The 21151-nt window shown below is 54.2% G+C and overlaps 1 protein-coding gene across 1 annotated transcript; it reads right to left on the reverse strand.

Moving 5' to 3' along the window:
• Nucleotides 1-7964: 7964 nt before the first annotated feature.
• Nucleotides 7965-10857, reverse strand: PATE1 (prostate and testis expressed 1). Its single transcript, XM_006272244.4, has 3 exons — nucleotides 10680-10857; nucleotides 9238-9357; nucleotides 7965-8378 (listed from the first exon to the last, which is right to left on the reverse strand). Exons 1-3 carry the CDS (start codon nucleotides 10732-10734, stop codon nucleotides 8212-8214), a joined length of 342 nt encoding a protein of 113 aa, XP_006272306.1. The 5' UTR covers nucleotides 10735-10857; the 3' UTR covers nucleotides 7965-8211.
• Between the last annotated feature and the right edge of the window lie 10294 nt (nucleotides 10858-21151).

A 21151-nucleotide genomic window follows, 5' to 3' on the forward strand; every position in this document is an offset into this window, starting at 1 on the left:
GGCCCGGGGGGCGCTGTGGGGTGAGAGGTGGAAGATTCAGGGGAACCCAGTGCCTCCCTACTCAGCCTGGCACCAGCGAGCAGGTGCTCGCCCTCATTGCAGTTGTCGTGGGTGGTGCAGCACTTGAACACCATGTACTACCCATCATTGAACTCCCAGGTCCCCTTGCATATCTCGCTGGCATAGCGCAGCCCATTACCTTCAGGCCCACCTGGTTGTCTGCTGCCAGCCCTGAGGGAGGGAAGCAGGGCTGAGCTCTGGGCACGTGGCTGCCCTCTGCCACCCCCCTTCCCTGCTGTGGGGCAGGCCTGAGGAGACGGGCAGGAGGTGGCTGTGGTGGGACACGGGATGCCCTTTGGGCAGGATAGGACAGAACAAGGCAGGAGAGGCTGGTCAGGAGCAGCTGTGGGCACGTACCTTGTGGGGGTTGTTACTCTCCTGCTCTTGGGGCCAAGATGGGATGAGGTTTCACTTGGTCAGCTACTGGGATCAGCATCAGCTGGCAGGTGAGAAGATAATGTTGGGAGAAAAAGGGAGGGGCTGTTGCCTTTGGCTGCCAAGGGGGAGAAGGCGCTGCAGCCAGAGCTACTGAGGGAAACAAGAACAGGACAGCAAGACACCTCAGTCCTTATGGGTCATGATGAAGATGGAGAGGCGGGATCCGGAGCATTCAGGCACACAGTTTGTCTCAGGAGGTACACAGGGCCCAGAGCATTGGCTAGAGAGAGACATGAGATGAGCATGTGTCACACCATGGCCACCACACCAAACCACCTGCCAGCCCTGATCCCTTGTGTTGGCGGAGGCGTAGCAGAGCAGCTCTGCACTTGGGGTAACCGCAGGCTCCTGGGACAGAGTGGGTTGGTGACATGTGGATTGTGGCTGCTGCAGCAGTGGCTATTTGCGCCACCCCCACATGGAAACAGATTGCCCCCCTCAGTTATGCTACTTCCCAGCGGGCTTGCTTTGAGCATCACTCACCTCAGCCTCCCTTACTTCAATCTGCCCCTGGCCTGAGGGCAGGATGAGTGTCTGGCTAATGACAAGCAAGGAGCATAGGTGCTGACATATTTTTGCCAGGGAGCCTAAGATGATGCCCCCACCACCATCACCGGGCAGCATAGCTGGAGCAGAGCCGAGCAGAGTCCACGGTGGGGGGCAAATGCCGGCTGCCCACTGCAGGCTTGGGACTGCCTCCCCTGCTGTCCTCGCCCTGGGAGCCCTGTGCCAGCCACGCTGCCATGGGGAGACAATTCCTGCCCTCCCTACCTCAAAAGCAGGACAAGCCCTGTGTGTTTCACGTCTGAGTGCAGCTCCTGCTGATAGGACTTACCTACAAGCACAAAACAGAACAGGGCACATGCAGTAAGGAGCAGGGCTCAGGCCATGCTGGGCTCCTCTGGGTCAAAGGCAGGTGCTGGGGCAGGGTAGGAGAGAGCTTCCAGCTGGTAGAAACTGCAGTCTGAAGTGAGAGGAGAGACAGCCATGGACGAACTTTATCCTCCTGGAATACCCTAGGAGTTGGCACCCACAGGTAACTTCTTGGGAATGTGGGTAGACAGAGGTGACTGAGCAGAGACTGAGCAAGAGCTGCCCACACAGAGAACAGTTCCTGCCTAGAAGGAATCCCCCCAGGCATGGAGTCAGTAGCATGGGCTGGGAGTCAGGACACCTGGGCTCTATGCCCAGCCCTGACAAAAAACATGAGCTCCAGGAGATCAAAGCTGAAGGACCGGGGGGGGGGGGGGGGGGGAAGGACTCCTGGTTTCTGTCCTTGGCTTTGGGAGGGGAGTGGGGCCTAAAGTCAGGACAGATTTGTTCCAGTTAGACTAGGAACCCAGGAGGGAGGTCCAGTAGAGGTTCTCATCCTCTTGTGGGGAAAATGACAATTCTGCCTTGTCCCATGAGGGAGTCACATGGGGTTACCCTCTCCCCAGGGCTGTCATCAAACTTTCAACTCAGGGCTCATTCATTTGGGACTAAGGCAGCCTGTCCCATTTGCTCTTAGCAGTACGGAGTCTTTGACAACAGAGCAGGCCTGAAGGTAGCCTGGGGTAGTGGGTAACATGGGGTAGTGACACAGACCACCGGAAAAACGTCAAAGTGTGTGAGTTTCTGTAGCATTGTCCCATACAAGATGGAAGAGGCCTTGCTTTGCTGTGTGCTCACCATGACTCTACCCTTCTATACATCTCTCCACTAGCCAGATATGTTCTGCCCTCCCGAGGCACAGCTGAGTCCAGGACTCATCTGGACACCAGCAAAGATTCTGGTTCTCTTGAGCTGGCTGTGCTCCAGCAGGATCTCCTTGCTGCATCAGTTGTGGAGAACAAGCTTTGTAAAGCAATGTTAAGTAACCTCTGTGTGGATCTGCTTCCTGTGAGGAATGGGGATATTGCTGTGTCTGAACAGAACAAAGTTGAGATGAGCTCCAGGTAGCCAAGAATGGGTGATATCAGGGCCAGGAGACTGAGGTGGGACAGAGAAATGTAATTGCATCCTGGTGAGTGTGCACACCTACCAGGATTATAGGCCCTTCCAGTACCTTGCATTGCACCAAGCACCAACTTCAGAAAACCAAGGGAAACAGATCTTATACATGCTACCCAGCCTCTCTCCTTTCCCTGCAGCTGCCAGTAGCTACTTGGAATTGCCTGCAAGCCTTCCTGCCACATTTTCTACAATAGGTGTGGCTGTCCCTTTGCTGTGCGGCCTGTGAGGAGCAGGTGGCCATTGGTGGTAATGGTGGGTTATCACTGTGAAGAGCCCAATGTCCGATGACATTGTGGATATAGAGCTGGAGCAGTTGTTCAGTTAACCAGCTGGGGTGCTTTCTCTGCAGACCAGGCTTCATACTTCCCTGTAGGGCAGGTGTTGGCAGCTCCAGGTTAGTGCAGTGCAAAGCCACAGTGTGGTTGATGGTGACATGAGAAACAGTAGTCCCAGAGGGCAGTGGAGGTTGTGAGCCCTGGAATGTGCAACACCTCTTCATTTTTGGGCAGGTCCAAACCCCATTGGTTTGGCCGAAGATCTTTGCTAGCACACCTCTATTTTTTTCTTCCGCTTCAACCCACAAGACCCCATTCTCTTCCCAGGGAGGAGAAGAGAACCCAATTGTGGCTCCCAGCCTACTGCTCTGATCCAGATTACTTCCCTCCTTTCCCCGTGCTAGAGACTGAACCCAGTAACTGCTTCATTTGGGGAAAAAAAAAAGATGCACCGTGCTTTTTTTTTTTGTGGGGGTGGGGTATCTTTGTGTCTTAGGTGGCTCCTCACAGAGACACAGACATCACTTTAAGGGGCGATTACAATGTCTCCAACACTCATTGATCCACCCGAGCAGAAGGGAGGGGCCTGTACTATGCCCAGTTCTAGGAAAGAAGTGAGGCCCAGTGGGCTCAAGCAGGAGCGGGGCAGGGAGGAAGACTGAGGCAGAATTCCCTGTGTGGCTAGAGACAGGGCTGTGTGTGTCCCTCCTCCCACTCTGCCTTCCCTTCAAGACAGTTAGCTGGTGTGCAGAGACTGTCACCTGGAGATGCCCCATGTCAACTGCATCTCTGGAATCTTCAAATGCAATACCAGGGAAGAAGAGAAGTTCGTGTTCATTGTCATCAGTCACAATGAGGGGCTAACTGTTGTTGACCTTTCTGTTCTCCCCACCTATCTGCACCAAATCCTTTTCTTCTCTGGGGAAAAGTGATGCTTGGCTGTCACCCTTGTGATCAAGCTCTGGGTTGTAACTGGGTCTCTGATCCTATCCTATCCCACTTCCCTGCTTTAGCCTACTAGAACTCACCTGCCTGCTAAGAGTTTAACCCCAGGTTTGGAACCCAAGATTACACTCCCCTTCTAGAACCAAGTATGAAGCCTAAATCCCTTAGGCCAAGGGGGCCTTGCCTGGGTGACAGGAGGAATCATGCATCTCCAGTTGTTCCTCCCCACTCAGAGCAGGGTATGAGCTCAGTTGTAGCTCAGGTGTATTCGGGTATGTACTCTTCTCTAATTGAAGGGGATTGTAAGCAGGGCAGGTATGCTGTGGGTGGAAACTGCAGACTAAAACAGTTTCCCTCTATTCCCTACAGAACCAGGCCGATCCAGAAGTTAAATATATAGAAATTTATTAATATTTACAGGTCATCAAAAGATAAATATAAATACAAACATAATAATATATGTAAATATATGTACCTGTAACTATAAAACTTATTCTCTATATATGTGATTGTTTACCACCACTGGAGTTGCAGGCAAGTACAGGCAGGAAGTAGGGAAGGGTCCCAGCAGGGCCCCAGCAAAGATCATACATTCTAAACTCTAATGAACTGTGAACTTACAAATATAAGCATGCACAAAATATACGGCACATAAGCATTAAAAAAAACTTAACCCTTTAAATGCCCCAAAGCCCATCTGGTCCTGAGGCCTTGGCTGCACTCCAGTGACTAGTGGGAAAATCCCTAGTGCCCTTTGGGCCTTCCACAAAACCCAAAGAAACCTCTGAACTCCAGGGGGGCCTCTTTCCTTGGGCCTCCCTCCAGAAGCCCCACTTACTAGCCAGGAGAAATCTCCCCCTCCTCCATGGGATCCTTTTACTCAGTAACTCACAACTCCCCTTGGCCAAGATGCTTCCTCCTACGTGCAGCCTCCAGGGCCACTGGCTCCCTCTGGGCTGCTGCCCACTGGAGGCCCTGTGCACCATCTCATGCACCGAGTGCAGCACCGGGGGTCGGCCCATGCCTGGACACTCCTGTAGTGTTGCTTGCAGAGCCAACAGCCCTGTGCCAAAGGATGCAGAACCGAGCTACCTCGTGCTGCTCCCAGGGTCTGGTTTTGCGCACTGCCCATGCACTGAATGTCTGGCCTTGTGCCAGGGGCTGCAGACCCAAGCTGCCTCAAGTGGCTCTCAGGGTCCCGATCCCTCCCAGACCACCCTGTGCCATGCTGCCAGCACTGTCTGCCTGGCTGCTTGCCAGAGGATAGGCACCCAAGCTGCCTCTGCGACTCCCAGGGACCTACTCTATGCACCAACTGCTGGGCCTTGTGCCAGGGGTTGCAGACCTGAGCCACTTTGTGCAGTTCCCAGGGTCCTGTTCCATGCACCAAGCCATGCACTGATGCTGTGCTCCTCGCCGTGCCCCGCCAACAAAGAGGTCTTCGGGCTCTTCAGGGCAACAGCTCCACCCCACTGGCCAGCTCTTCTTCACCACTGGGTGCCAGCATGCTGCTTTTATTCCCTCAAGAGGCTCCGCACCAAAGTGCAAACGGACGGATCAGGTTGGTGTAGACTTCAACCACCTCTGGGCTCTTCCCTTAACCTGGGCAAGGGTGGGGCAGGCCCCTTCCCAGCACTTACCCGATTGGTGGGAAAGATCCACCAATCACAAGGAAGCTTCTCCAGCCTGGGGAGCCCGGCAGTTACCAGCAAGCTCCCGGTCCCGCTGTGCAGCCCTCACCTCCCCGGTGAAGGGCAGGCCCCAGGCCCAACACTCACTGGGTCCAGGGAGCAAAGATGGGCACCTGCCCAGGCACCCCAAGGGCATCGCAAGTGAGTCGCCCGACTAACCCCTGGTCCCGCTTGGGTCAGGGAGCGGTGTCCCGGGCACGGCTCCATGAACACCCCGCGATGCAGGTCCCCTTTCGCTTAGGGCGTCGTCTCCCCTCGCCAGAGCAGGCGGCGTCTTTTCCGGATCCGCTCTCTCCGCCAGGCCTGGCAGGCGGGGCCTGTGTTCCCGTCACAGGGGGCAGGTTACCCCAGTCGCGGCTCCGGCCCAAGGGCGGGCAGGCGGGAGGGGCACCGACAGCGCCGCGGGAAGCTGGCCCAGCAGCTCCTCCCTGCAGGGACGCCTAAACTAGACGCAGCGCCGGACGTGACGGACTGGCTAGGGGCCCGGAAGCTCCCCGCAGTGTCACCGGAAGTGCGTTTTCTCCGCAGCAGCCAGGAGGCGGGGGCCAAAGCAGGCGGTGCGGAGACTCATAGTGGCTCCCACGCGCGGGCCGCAACAGCTCCCCGGCCGGAAGTGAGCCTTCCCCGGCCGGAAGTCCAGTCCTCGCCTCTCTCCCACGTCATAGGTCCCTTCGTGGAACGTACCAAACGCACCGGCTGCGCCCCGCGCCCTCCTGGAATGTACCGCACGCGGCCGTCCAGACCAACTACGTCACCAGGTGCACACACCCCGGGCCTGAGTCCCCCACCGCCTTTCTTGTCTGGGCTGTACGGAATTCACTGATTTCCCGCCTGCCGCGGGGGCTTCCCGCACATACCCCCCGCATCGCGGGGCTAGTGGTTCCCCCCCCCTCTTTCGGACCGTACCACATGCGCGGGCCCCGCCCCCCTGCCGGAGAGGACCAAATCACATCGCCTCTCTGTGGACCGTACCAAAATGAGCAACCTCCCATCCAGACTTGAAGCCACCCCGCCCCCTTTCCTTTGTGGAACCGCCCAAATCACGGGTCCCGCCCCCCTACCTCCTAGGGGCGTCCACGTGGAACATACCAAATGCAGCGCGCCTCGGCCCTCCTGGGACGGACCAAACTAGCGCCCGGGGGACACGGCCGGTCCCCGCGCCTGGGGCCTCGCAGTCACACCGCGCCCCGTCCCCCATGCTGCGGGCCGTGCCACCCCGGCAGCGTCACCCCCTTTTGGAACTTACCGAGATGAGCCCGCCCCTGGCGCTGTTGCACGTGTTGGGGGTAACTGACGGCTCAACACGAGAGGAGGGAACGTCCCCAGAAGGGAGGCAGTGCGTTGGGGGTAGAGTGCCCCACGGGGGGGTGCAGTGCGTAGGGCAGGGGCGGCAATTATTTCGGACAGAAGGTCGCTTACCTAGTTTTTGTAAGCTGTCCAGGGCCGGATGGGTAGCCCCGCCCCTTCACAGGTGCCCCGCCTCCGTCACTATCTTGGGAGGAATATCCCAGGGGCAGCGGTGGGGCCCGGAGCAGGGTGTGATGAGTACCCCTGAAACTTTCATAGGGTTTTTTATACTTTGGTAACAGCTTTGTATGTTTTGAAAAAAGTATTTTATCTAACCAAGGGCATAGAGTAGGTTGTTTAGGCTGGGGGAGATCGCTTGTTGCCTAGTTGCTTAATTGCTGGCCTTGCTAGAGGGAAAGCCATATTAGCAAGGTCCCTAAGGGGTTGGAAAGGGGGGGGGGTTACTGGCTGAGCTTGCTGAGTAACAGGTGCCACATCAGCAAATTACACTGTCACAAAGGCAAGTTTAAACTGACTAGGGAGGGGTCTGTAGCTAGGGTGAAGTGCGCAGGGACCAAAAGGGGCAACCTATAGTAACTACATAGCGTGTAAGGCTAGAAGAGGCTATATAAGGCTAATGCCCACTTGGGTGGGGGTGCTTGCTTTGCGAACGATTGCCAAGCACCGCTTTCTGCACAGAAATAAAGATTAAGTTGGATCCTTCACCCCTGTGTGTTTATTGGCACAAGCGCACCGGGCACGAACTCGCTGTCCTTTGGGGACAGCAGGTGCAACCTGGCAGGGGTCTGCGAAGCTGGGCGGGCAGCAGCAGCAAACACTGCCCAGCGTGGCAAGCAGGGTGGCCGCAGCTGCTTCCGCCCTGCGCAGCCCCGACGGGCAAGCCTGGAGCCGGTGTGGGGCCGGGTTACAAGCTGGGCTGAGCACAAGGGAAAAGTGGCCTCTCGCCCGCCCTGTGCTGCAGCCCTGTATGGGCTGCGAGCAGCTGCAGCAGGGAGCTCCAGGCACGGGTCGGGCGAGGAGCCGCTTTTCCCTGAGCTGGGCACCAGCTCCTTCCCTGCCTCCCTCCCCCCAAAGTTTCCCGGTGCCGGGCAGCCCTGGTCCCCTGCTGGGACTTCTGGCCAGGGGGGTGGGGCCGGGCGGACCCTGCTGTTGCAGGAACCCGCCGAGGATTCCCCTGGGTCCTACTGCCCCTGGCTCCTCCCTTTTTTGACAGGAACCAAGGACAGATAAATATTAATTTTCAAAAAAAATTTAGGGGCCCTGCAGGCCGGATAGAATGGCCTTGAGGGCTGGATCTGGCCCACGGGCTGTATTTTGCCCACCCCTGGCCTAGGGGGTGGGGGGGGGGAATGCCCCCCAGGGGGCAGGGATCCTTCTTTCCTGCAAGAAAAGTCCCTCTGGAAAAAAGAGAGGGAGGCAGCGGTTGGGCGGTTCTGCTGTAATTGGTCCTGGGGGGCTGTGGGGCGAAAGTGGAAGATGCAGGGGGGCCCAGTGCCTCCCTACTGAGCCCTGGTGCCAGTGAGCTCACTCTCGCCCTCGTTGCAGTTGTCATGGGTGGTGCAGCACTTGAACTCCATGCGGCGCCCACTGCTGAGGTCCCAGGTCCGGTCGCACTTCTTGATAGACGGGGTGCAGCCCATTATCTTCTGCTGCACCTGGTTGTCTGCTGCTGGCCCCGAGGGAGAGAGGCAGGGCTGAGCTCTGGGCATCTGGCTGCCCTCTGCCACCCCCCTTCCCTGCTGTGGGGCAGGAGGTGGCATCCCTGGAGGATGGGGCCAAGGCAGGGAAGTGTAACAGAGCTGGTTGGCTTTGGCCAGGAAAGCAGCACCAAGGGAGCCTGCGAAAGTGGCTGCGGTGGGGCACAGGATGCCCTTCAGACAGGATAGGACAGAACAAGGCAGGAGAAGCTGGGAAGGAGCAGCTGTGGGGTTGCTATTCGCCTGATCTTGGGGCCAAGATATGAGGTATCACCTGCTTGGCAGGGCCGGATTTAGGCACAAGCTAAGTAAGCTACAGCTTAGGGCCTCACATGATGAGGGGCCTCTAGATACGAAAAGAAAATACAGTAAAACTTCACAAATCTGGCATGCTTGGGACTGAGCACATGCCCAAAATTTGAAAATGCCATTTTTTTAAAACTGGCACTGCAGCTGGTCACAGAGCTGGAAAGGGGTGGTGGGGTAGTGGTGGCTTGTCCCAGAGCACCAGACACATGCAGAGCAGCAGTGTGGGGTGCTTAATGGAGGTGGCAGCAGCCACGTGAAAGCTTCACCCACCGCTTCCGGGCCAGTAATGCTATGGGGCCTCTTAAATTTGACATAGTTTAGGACCCCAGCATGTCATAATCTGACCCTGCTGCTCAGCTACTGGGACCAGCATCAGCTGGTAGGTGAGATGATAATGTTGGGAAAAAAAGGGAGGGGCTGTCAGCCTTGGGTTTGTTTGGCAGGCAAGGCGGAGAAGGTCCTGCAGGCACAGCTACTGAGGGAAACAAGGACAGGGCAGCGGGACACCTGGGTCCTTACCGGAGAGGGTGAGGACAGAGAGGCAGGCTCCAGAGGCTTGGGCCACACAGGTCTTCTCAGGAGGCATACAGGGCATCCCGGGGAGCACAGAGCTGCAGAGCCGGCACTTCAGAGCATCAGCTAGAGAGAGACATCACATGAGCATCTGTCACACCATGGACACCACTGCCTGCCAGCCACAAACCCTCATGCTGGCAGAGATGTACCAGGGCAGCTCTGCACTCTGGGCAGCTGCAGGCTCCTGGGACACAGTGGGTTGGTGACATGCAGATTGTGGTTGCGTGATCAGCTGCTGCTGCAGCGGTGACTATTTGCACCACCCTCACATACAAAGGGATTGCCCCCTTCAGTTATGCTACTGCCCACTGGGCTTGCTTTGAGCATCACTCACCTCAGCCTCCCCTATTCCAATCTGCCCTTGGCCTGAGGGCAGGAGGATAGTCTGGCAGATGACAAGCAGGAGGACAGGTACTGATTTTTACTATTTGCCGTGGGGCCTAAAATGATGCCCCCTGGGCAGCACAGCCAGATTAGAGGTGATCAGAGTCCGTGGCAGGGGACAGATACTAGCTGCCCACTGTGGGCTTCGGGCTCCCTGCCTTGCAGTCCTCCCCCTGAGAGCCCTGTGTCAGCTGTACTGCTATGGTGAAACACCCTGTGCTGAGCTGGCAGCAGTGGGGAGCACCTGCTTCCACCCCCAGTGCACAAATCCGGGGGGGCATGTGCTCTCCCACGCTGCCCTCCCTGGGAATGAATACAGCAGCAGGGAGCACCCCCCCAGCCACCTGGATGAGCTGCCCATGGCTCTGTCCCACACCCCAGCCCCAGATCCCATGCACCTCCCTGCCTGGGCAGTGCCCCCAGGCCCAGCCCCTGCCCCACTCCCTCCTTTACCATGCAGTCCTCAATTTGCCCCTCCCCACTATAGACTTACCAGCTGGCAACTGCGGGAGCTGCTCTCCACCACTGCCTAGGGCTGTATTCCTGGCCATGTGCACATATGCATACGCACATGTGTATGTGGTGCCCCCTGCATCCCACTCCCTGCAGCCCCTTGCAGACTGGAACTGTCAGCCTGCCAGGGGAAACCTGTTGTTTCCCATATTTTTCCCCAGTGAATGAAAAAGCCGCATCCCAGCATGATACTGGAAATCCGGGACAAATGCTGTCCTGGAATCATGCAGCCTAAGGTCGGGACTTACTGTTCCCATTTCAGAACTGTCCCACCAATTAGGGATGAGTCACTCTACCCTCGTACTGAGGGGCCCAGAGCCCTTGGGCCCCTATGTACTCAGCACCTATAAGCAGGAGGTAAACTGCAGATCAGGGCTCCTGGACCCTATGCTCCACTCGGGAAGCTCTGCGTTCCACTCCCTACCTCAAAAGCAGGACAAGCCCTGTGTGTTTCACCTCCAAGTGCAGCTCCTGTGGGTAGGACTTACCTACAACCATGAGACAGAACAGAGCACAGGCTGTTAAGAGCAGGGCTCGGGCCATGCTGGGCTTCTCTGGGTCACAGGCAGGCACTGGGGCAGGTAGGAGAGAGCTTCCAGCTGGTAGAAACTGCAGTCTGAAGTGAAAGGGGAGGGACAGTCATGGACCAGTTTTATCCTCCCGGAATACCCTGGGAGTTGGCACCCACAGGTAACTTCTTGGGAATGTGGGTGGACAGAGGTGACTGAGCAGAGACTGAGCAAGAGCTTCCCACACAGAGAACAGTTCCTGCCTAGAAGAAATCCCCCCAGGCATGGAGTCAGTAGTGTGGGCTGGGAGTCAGGACACTTGGACTCTATGCCCAGACCTGACAAAAAACATGAGCTCCAGGAGATCAGAGCTGAAGTTCTGGGGGGCAGGACTCCTGGTTTCTGTCCTTGGCTTTGGGAGGGGAGTGGGGCCTAAAGCCAGGACAGATTTGTTCCAGTTAGACTAGGAACCCAGGAGGGAGGTCCAGTAGAGGTTCTCACCCTCTTGTGGGGAAAATGACAATTCTGCCTTGTCCCATGAGGGAGTCACAATGTGGGACTATCCTCTCCCCAGGGCTGTCATCAAATTTGCAACCTGTGGCTCATTCATTTGGGACTAAGGCAGCCTGTCCCATTTGCTCTTAACAGTATGGGGTCCATGACACAACAGAGCAGGCCTGAAGGTAGCCAGCATGGGGTAGTGGCACATACCACCGGAAAAACATCAAAGTGTATGAGTTTCTATAGCATTGCCCCATACAAGATGGAAGAGGCCTTGCTTTGCTGTGTGCTCACCATGACTCTACCCTTCTATACATCTCTCCGCTAGCCAGGTATGTTCTGCCCTCCCGAGGCACAGCTGGGTCCAGGACTCATCTGGACACCAGCAAAGATTCTGGTTCTCTTGAGCTGGCTGTGCTCTAGCAGGATCTCCTTGCTGCATCAGTTGTGGAGAACAAGCTTTGTAAAGCAATGTTAAGTAACCTCTGTGTGGATCTGCTTCCTGTGAGGAATGGGGATATTGCTGTGTCTGAACAGAACAAGGTTGAGATGAGCTCCATGTAGCCAAGAATGGGCGATATCAGGGCCAGGAGACTGAGGTGGGACAGAGAAATGTAATTGCATCCTGGTGAATGTGTGTGCCAGCTAGGATTGCAGGCCCTTCCAGCCCCTTGCATTGCACCAAGCTCCAACTTCAGAAAACCAAGGGAACGAGATCTCATATGGCCTACCCAGCCTCTGTCCTGTCCCTGCAGCTGGCAATAGCTACTTGGAATTGCCTGCAAGCCTTCTGGTTCCTTTGTTTACGACAGGTGTGGCTGTCCCCTTGCTGTGGGGCCTGTGAGGAACAGGTGGCCATTGGTGGTAATGGTGGGTTATCACCATTGTCAAGAGCCCAATGCCTGATGGCATTGTGGGTATAGAGCTGAAGTATTTGTTCAGTTAACCAGCTGGGGTGCTTTCTCTGCAGTCCAGGCTTCATACTTCCCTGTAGGGCAGGTGTAGGTGGCTCTGGGTCAGTGCAGTGCAAAGCCACAGTGTGGGTGATGGGCACATGAGAAGCATTGTTCCCAGAGGGTCGTGGATGTTGTGTGAGCCTTGGGGCATGCAACACCTTTGCATTTTTGGTCATGTCCAGCTTCCATTTCTCCAGAACCAAAACCCCCCAGGACTTACGCAGGGCTTATTCAATTGAACCTACATATCCCCACAAGGACTCTCCATTTCCTGTGCAGGTGGACTCAATACAAACCCCTTTCAGCAACCCCATCCACCCATGCAAAATGGTTGTTGGTCCTTCCTGACAAACACCTTGACAGTAATGCAAGGTTTGGAGCTGAGGCTCTGGCAGCTTATTTGGAGAGGACAAGGCCACTCTGGATCAGTGCAGCTGCAGGGCATCAGCTGCAGAGGAACCAGTGGATGGACAACCATCATTCCAGTTCTGGATCCCTCAATCACCCGCTGACACAGCCATCCTCTAAGCATGGTCTCACTGGAATACCGTAAGCACCACCCACCTCCTGGCCTTGCCAGGGGCAACCTCCTCTTCTTGCCTTTAGAAAGACTGAGGGGGCTGATGGGGCAGAGGGAGTGGGAGTGAGGACTCCTATGTTATATCCTGAGCTCTGGGACAGGAGTCGAGTCAAGTCCACGGAGTCAGAACAGGGGTGTCTGGGTGGCGGGACTTGATCTTGAGGGAGGGTGGAGTCTAGTGTCTAGAACAGAGAGTTGGCACTCTGGAGTCCTGAGTTTTGTTTCTAAGCTATGTTAATCATGACATAGGTTTTCTGTACTTAGCCTCACACTGTTAGCTGTAAACACTCTTGCTAGAAACAGGCGTTGGTGGGACCTGATCAGCTGTTCCATGATACTCTGTGGCACAGCTGATCACGCTCCATGGATGTCTATACAGTATATGTCCCTGGTTGCCTTGCCATGCCCTGACTTGGGGCATGTCTGCAAGCAAGGTAAAACCCCACCACCTCCCATGTCGAGGAGGTGGCCCCGGGAGAGTTCCTCACTTCGCACTTGCACTGTGCATGCAAGGAAATCCTTCTGCAAGGTGTTTCTCCATGTGTGTCTGCAAGTGCCGGGGGCAGAGGGCTAGGACTTTCACAGGGCTCCCCCTTCCCTGTTTGCAGGCAAGTGTAGAGAAATCCCTTTCCAAGGGATTTCCTCGTGAGCATCAGCAAGCGCTGAAGCAAAGGGAGCTCCCATAAGGGGGTCCCCCCTCCATGTTTCCAGCCCATGCTCCATGTTCCAACCTGCACAAGTTCTTCCACCATAAGTCAACAGACACGGGATACAATAAGGTGGCCCGATTTATTACTACCTGTTGCAACCACAAACCTGAGCTTTTGTGCTGTGACAAGATATGGGCCTCTGTTTTCTTTCATTTTACATCATCAAACAAAGGTGACATCTGTTTCTACCCCCTGTTCCTTTTTGGAACTGACCCAAAGCAGCTTGTTTCTAAGGCCAAACTCTTTATTCCCATGTTAATGGGCTCGGTGTGATCCTTTCCTGAGGCTGTTTGAAGCCTCCTTCCTCAAGGAGCAAGGCGGCAGTCTCAGTGGGCTGATGAGCACTGACCCATGACATGTTAAAGGATGCTGTGCTGGAGATGTAGACCCCAACTGCATCTTACTCACCACTGACTCTGCACTGGTCATATACTAAGCCTGGCAAAGGAACCCAGGAGTCCTGTCTCCCAACCCCTGCCCCATTTCCCACCCCCAGAACTAGATCCCATTCCCATTTTAGAGTTGAGGATGAAACCCACAGTCCTGGCTCCTGGCCCCACTGCTCACTTTGTGCCTGGAGGCGATCTCCTCTGGGTACAGAGTGCTCTGTGTAAGCAGCTATTTGCTCAATCTTTTTGCTCAGCCAGCTATGTTCACTAGGCCTGTGCAAGTAGGCAGCTATTTGATCCAGCCTCAGATCCGGCCGCTTCAGATGCCAGGGATCCGATCCGGAGCTCCAGATCAGTTTCCCGTTTTGATCCGGCTGAAGTGTCTCCAAAGCTTCAGAGCCGCCTCGGAGATTTGGCCGTAGGGTATAATGGGGAATCAATGAAATATCTATAACTTTGTTGTTTTTTGTCTGATTTGGATGTAACTTGTAGGGATCGTAGCCTCTGCTGAGAGCATGAAGCGTCTCATGTTTCAAGAAGATCGGTGTTGGAGTTTGGGGGGAACTGCACCCCAAAGTCTTGAAAGCAAAATTTATGTCACGTGTGCGTGTTACACCACAGGGGGATGAAAACTGCAGGGGTGGTGGCCCCTGTTGAGGCCACAAATCCTGCCAAGTTTCAAGGTGATAGGTGCAGGGGTTGGGGGGAACTGCACCTCAAGCTGCTGACAGGCAAAACTCGTGACATAGATGACCCTGTGTGTGTTAAGGCTCAGCGGGCTGAAAACTGCAGGGGTGGTGGCCCTCTAGACTGGGTCTGGCCTTTGGACTCTGTCTCAGTGGTCTAAAGGGGGGATGGTAGGTCTAGGACAGCATCCATTCCTCCATGTTCTTGCCTAGGTGGACGCACTGAAGGTCTTGCTGTGATGGTAAGATCTTGGTGTGATGATTGCATGGACCTCTTGCGCGTACACCCTGATCTAGAGGGTTGACAGCTGCCAAGATATCCAGGCCTAATCAGGGTCTCATCAAACTGGTCGTCTGTTTTTAGCCTAGGAGTCATGGATCCCCACCGTCCCCCACTTTAACCCACAGGACCCCATTCTCTTCCCAGGAAGAAGAGAACAAGGTGGTCTGGCTCCCAGCCTGCTGCTCTAATTCAGTTGACTTCCCAGTGCTGGAGATTGAACCCAGGAACTGCTTCATTTGGAAGAAACAATGCACCATCCATTTTTTTGGGGGGGAGGGTGGGGAGGAGGGCATGTGCAGACGACACGGGTGTTAATGTAGAGCACCTGAAAATGTTAATGTGCTTTTTTTTGGGTGCGGTGCATTTTTGTTTGCACAACACAGCGTTTGATGTTTGCACGAACGGCGCTTTCAAGCAAGTTCAGCCCTGTGTGTCATTCCCTGCAGATTTCAGTAGAGGGAGTCAAATACCAGTTTACCCCCTAGAATGTCTTTGCTAATGTATTACAGCAGGAGGCACATGTAAACCACCTGGGCTCCCCAGACCCCACTCCCAGACTCTCACTGGGCAATCCTGACTCTCACTGGAAGTCTCTCCTGGGCATGGTCACCCCAAAATCCTTGTCACTTGCATCCGCCTAAGCTCGGTTAGTCTGGTCTCTCTCCATCAGTACGCAATCCCAAAGACCGCAACCCAATCCCAAAGACAAGCCGTGTGCATCCTCCCCTCCCATTCCATTCCCTTCCCATCCCACCATGTTATAAATATGTGTGTGGTTTTTTTCATTTACTAAAGCTGGTATGATAACTGCTACGATCTAGAATAGCAGGTGGGTGAGTGTTTGTTGTCACTCGGTTGATTGGCGATTGCTGTCGATGTTGGTGGTGGCGAGCTCTTCTGGCTTTTTTCTTTTTGGACTACATTTCCCAGCATTTGCGAGCTCATTGATCTTTGTACAGTTTCCAGTGGGGGCTCTCATTGGAACCCTCCCGTTCCCTGCCCAGGTACACCGTCAATCCGTTTGTGTAGTGCCACATACGGCTTTTGGAGGTATGTTGGTGAATTGTTTTATAAATGTTTTTGGAATGTTTTCTAAAATGTGGGTTGCTCTTCGTCTTGGTCTTCCATCCACTTAGCCTGCCAAGAGCTATAATATAGTTATCCTTCCTTCTCACCCGTGTGTGTGTGGGGGAAGGACTCATTCAGATGCGGGTGATGGTGTGTAATACCCCACTCCCCCAAATCACTTACGGTTTGGAAGCAGCAAACCCCTAGCCCAGTCCAGATTTCCTCCCCCTTCCCGACAGTCTTCCCTTCCGCCCCCCGTCAGCAACACCACATGCCTGTGTAGACAGATACAGATTTAAAGTGTAAAAAAATGAATTTATTTTACAACAAGGCACTAGGTGTTGTTGTCAGCAATATATCCTGCCAGACAATCATGCACAAGGGCCACCCAAACAGCCTCTCCTTGAGGATATCTCCTTGGTCCCTGTGCTGCCACTGCTGCCCCATTGTTGTCTTGCCACTGCCTGTCATGCTTCTTCCTACGAGCCCTTGAAAACCTCTCCACGGCTCTCACAGATACTGTGCAGCACACAGGCTGCCACAATAAAGGCTGTTATATTTTCTTGCTCCATCTCGAGCTGGCACATAAGCACCCTCCATCGTCCTTTCAATCAGCCAAACGCCCACTCCACGGCCATCCTGCAACTGCTGAGGCGGTAGTTAAAAGCCAACTTCTGCGGATCGGTCACGCCATAAGGCTTCATGAGCCAGGACTTTAGGGGGTAGGCAGCATCTGCTAATATAACTGGGGGAACAGTGACACGACAGATCACTGTCTGCTCCACGCCGGGTGCATAGTGTCCTTTCTCCATGAGGGAAGGCAGAGGGAAGTTTCTGAACATGTGCACATCATGTGTGTTGCTGGTCCACCTGGTATAAATGTTCGTGAACCAGCCCCAGTGGCCCACCATAGCTTGCAGGATCACGGAGGAAGATCCTTTTCTGTTTGTGTATGTCCTCCCCATCCCCTCAGGGCACAGCACTGGGATGTGAGTGCTGTCTAAAGCCCCCACACAGTTCAGGAACCCCATCTCATTAAAGCCCCCACGCAGTTCGGGAACCCCATCTCATTAAAGCCATTTATGACTTACTGTGGATTCGCCAGGTGGATAATTTTGTTTGCAGTGATCTCCTTAAGCAGCTCCTTACCTCACAAGTTGCTAGCCTGACCATGCAGGCAGCCATGCCGAACTGGTTGACAATGTAGCAGAGGCTAGATGGGCTGGTCAGTTCATGATGACCATTGCAACCCTCTTATCTGGTGGGATGGCCTGACACATGTTAGTGTCCTGCCTTACGATGTGGGGCCCCAGCATGGAGACGATATGATAGAACATCTCCCTTTTCATTCAGAACATCTCCAGCCACTGCTGGTCATTCCACATGGTCAGGACAATTCGCTCTTACCCGTCTGAGCTGCTCTCATGCCCCACACCATGCAGATTCTGGTCCTCCTCCGGTTTCTCAACAGAGCCCAGTCAGATCCACTTCTTCACTTTCCTCTGTGTATTCCACATCCTCTGGGTACCTGTGTCTTCTTCTTATTGTCATTAATGCTGTTAATGCAGGAACACAACCTGCCACTGAGCACTGTAGCACATTTCTTATTCTTCTCAAGTGTTCCAGAAGTAATCCCCAGGTAAACAGCATTTGCAGAAGCAGTACTGTCACCTCCTCCTCCATGTCCTCCATGTCCTCTTCCTGCTCCATGTTCTCCATCATCACATATTTCATCCTCATTCTCCGTTTTGCCCCTCTCCATCAGCAGTGGCTTCTTACTTGTCTGCACCAAGCAGGGGGCAGGCACTGCAGGGTGTTGTGTGGTCTGGAGCTTCGTGTAGCTGCTTTTTCAACACTTCACCCCAGCACCCCAGGGCATCGGGGCTTTTGCACATCCTTTCATCCTGAGCTTAGCAGCCACTGGTGTTCTGATGTAATCAAGTTTTCAAACAAAAAATGTTTTGCCTACTCCTCTCCTGGTGATGTATAGTAGGCTACTCAAAACTTTTGCCACTTTAGGAAAACAGGCTGTGCTTCTGTAATTAAATTATCTTCCACAAGCAGGCAGGTAGGTATCAATGTTTGCAACATTCCAGGCCATTGAGCAGCCATCCCAACGTACAATGGCCTTATTTACCCCATCACCAGGTCTTTTCTGTTGTTAATTGGGTGCTTCATCACCTTTGGGTGTTTTGACACTTACAGGTAATGACTTCAAGAATCCTTGGAATTTTCCCACACCCTCGTGCAATCACAGCCTGAATATAAAGGCACCCCCAAAAAATTTGCTAGCCCCGTTTCATAAATTGCATGTGCTGTTGACCACAAGCTGCTTTGCCATGTCGCAGAAAGCCAAGGCCAGCAGTATGGAGCTGACGCCCCAGGAGGATGATACCTTTGACGCCTGTGGACGCAACTGGACCCAGGAAGAACTGGAGGACTTAATCGACTTTTGGTCGGAGGAAAGGATCATAGACAGGCTGGAAAGTAGGAGGAATAAGCCTGTTTATGTTGAGATCGCAAAAGGCATGCAGGTGCGAGGACACAATCGTGACTGGACCCAGGTCTACTGCAAGATCAAGTCTCTGAGATCAGCATTTTACAGAGCCAAAGATGCGAACTCATTCTGAGGCAGGTCGCACAATTGCCCCCTTCTATGACAAGCTGTCCATCGTTCTCTCCAAGGATGCAGGTGACACCCCAGGTTTGGAGACTTTCAGCACCGGAGTTGGGCTGGAGGAGGAGGAGGAGGTGGCAGCAGCAGCCCCTCTTGAGGGTGAAACCACGAGCATGTCTCGGCTGTGCGGAGATTACTCCCTGCTCCCTGTTGACCATGAGTGGCAGGAAGAACCATCGGTCACCTTACATTTAGTGCCACTTAGCCCCTCCGTTTCATGGACTAGCACAGATGAAGCAGAAGAGATCACTACTACTACTGAGACCCAAGAACATGCTGGACCTGGTAAGTCGCTTGTAACGTGCCTCTTGTCACTGCCAGGCAATGCCCAGGTTTGTGCTGGTTGGGTTTCGGGGGTCCCCCAGGGGGAGAAATTCATGTGTTACTGTAGATGGATTGCCATGTTCTTTCAGTGCATGACAGGTTCGATAGCTCGTAATGTAACATAAATGCCAAACAAATTCTTTGCTTTAATTAATTTTTTGCAGTTGGCACGGGCAGTGACAGCCATGGACTAGTTCCCGGAGTCAATACTTGTAGGTTTGGGTCAGTACAAGCAGTGCACCACAGTTGCGGGGTCTGTTTCTGTACCTGCTGGCATTTTGTGCACTGTCTGGTGAGGGTGGGGTGTGTACTTTCCTCTTCTTTGGGGGGAAGGCAACCATTGCTTTTTTCTTTGTTTATCAGCCACTGTGACCCATGGCTGGTGGGAACGGCACCCTGCTCACACTACAGCAAAGATTCTCACAGAGAGCAGAAACGGTCCCGCGAAAACTTGCACGAGGTTTCGACAGAGTCCTCAGTAGCCAGAGCAGAACGCACAGATGCCTGGCAGGATAAACTCCGTGAGTCACTGCGTAAGGAGGATGCCACCCTCAAGCAAGTGCAAGACACCATGCAGAATTTGAAAAACACAATCGACGAGTCCCGTGTTGAATTACAGAGGTCACCGGACACCTTCAGTGATGCCTTTCAGAATGTGCAGAAGTACCTAAATAAACAGGTACGACACCCAAAACGGAAGTCAGTCCACCTGTCTTGCCTCTGTGCAAGACAAGTGGACAATTACAGCAAAGCCTGTTCCCCCTAAGTCAGTGGGGTCACAGGAGGGCTGTATAACTGCCAGCAGGGCCAGGAGGGCATCATTGAGTTTCAGGGAGACAGGGCGGTTGAGGGTCATGATGGAGTGAAGGCAAAGAAGCACAAGTAACTGCTTATAATAGTGTGTTGCAGACAATAAAACCTCATGGTTTTCTGGCTTCCTATGTCTGCCTCCATACCCACCCTTACACTGCTTGGTTGGGAAGATGGATTTTGTTCATTGTTTGGGATCATTTCTCTGTTTGTTATTCCTGCCACTTGCTGCATGGCGCTGGGGCGGGGAGGGGTTGGCAATCTCTCTTGCACAGGTACACAGGGGGGCTCCAGAGGTAAACAGGGGGGCTGCCTGGGTGGCTCACAACACACAGGTGTTGTTGGGGTGTGTGTTCACTGTATCGACGAGGGAGGTTTGAGGCGGGAGACGGACAACAGCACAGTGGGGGCAGAGAAGGACTCATCCCCGTCATGACACTTGCCCCTGGAAGGCACAGTAATGCGAATCCACGGGTTCAAGAAGACTCCAGGCTGATCAAGTGGGGTGCAGTGAAGCTTTGAGTGCTATTTGTTGCCAACCTGCACCTCTGCAATGTGCGACTCAAAAGAGGACATGGTGAGGTGTTACATGCTACCTTTGCTAAGTGACACCTGACAATTGTCTGTGCCCTGAGGGTGGCAGGGTTGTCCCTAGGAGCGTGTAAATACAAGCGACCGCCCTGGGCACAGCACTTTGGGGGCCCCACAGAGACATGCGGAGCAGATGAGGCGACTCCTCAGCATTGCTGCTGGCCTCACATCCGGATGCTTGCCAACTCCCCTCCTCTGCCACTGCTGCCACAGCATGCGAGATCAACTGTGCGGGGGGGGAGCTAATTTGCCCAAGACCCTGCACCAGTGGCGTACTGTGGGTATCTAGGGCCCAGGGGACAAGCCCAGGGTGCTGCCACCTTTGCTCCTGTTCACACCTGCCCTGGAAAATACCCCTTCTGAAGAGATTTCAATGGCGGGGGTGGCGAGGCCCACCTCCTGGCTCAAGCTGTTCCCTAAGTCCCTTTATCCTGCAGATCCATTTCAGATTATTCTAGCCCTCCACCTGGTTACCGGCCATGTCCCAGCAAATTAGGACTGGGTTACAGTACATGTCTTTTGACTGGAGGAAAGCTTCTTGCTGGGGAAAACCCTCCCTGCCTTTAATATATAGTCTTCTCATCCTCCACCTGGTTAGCTAGCCACTGCAGTGGTAGAATCTGAGGCTTCTTCACTGGCTTTGGCCCAAGCATCAGTACTTGCCCTGTGCCTTAAACGTCTCTGTTCCTTACTTGTCTCCCTTGCAACCTTGCAACTTTGGAATCTTTGCTGGCCGCAAAGCAAGCTGAGCTCTGCAGTGGCAGAAAATGAAGCTTGAGTTTCTCCTCTGAATTGCAGAGGTCTTCTTGGTTGCTGGCCAAGACCTCCACAGTCAGGGTAGTAAGCTCCTTGCCCCACTTGTTCTCTACATTACAC

The sequence above is a fragment of the Alligator mississippiensis genome, chromosome 11 (assembly GCF_030867095.1).
Source record: "Alligator mississippiensis isolate rAllMis1 chromosome 11, rAllMis1, whole genome shotgun sequence".
Lineage (NCBI taxonomy): Eukaryota > Metazoa > Chordata > Crocodylia > Alligatoridae > Alligator > Alligator mississippiensis.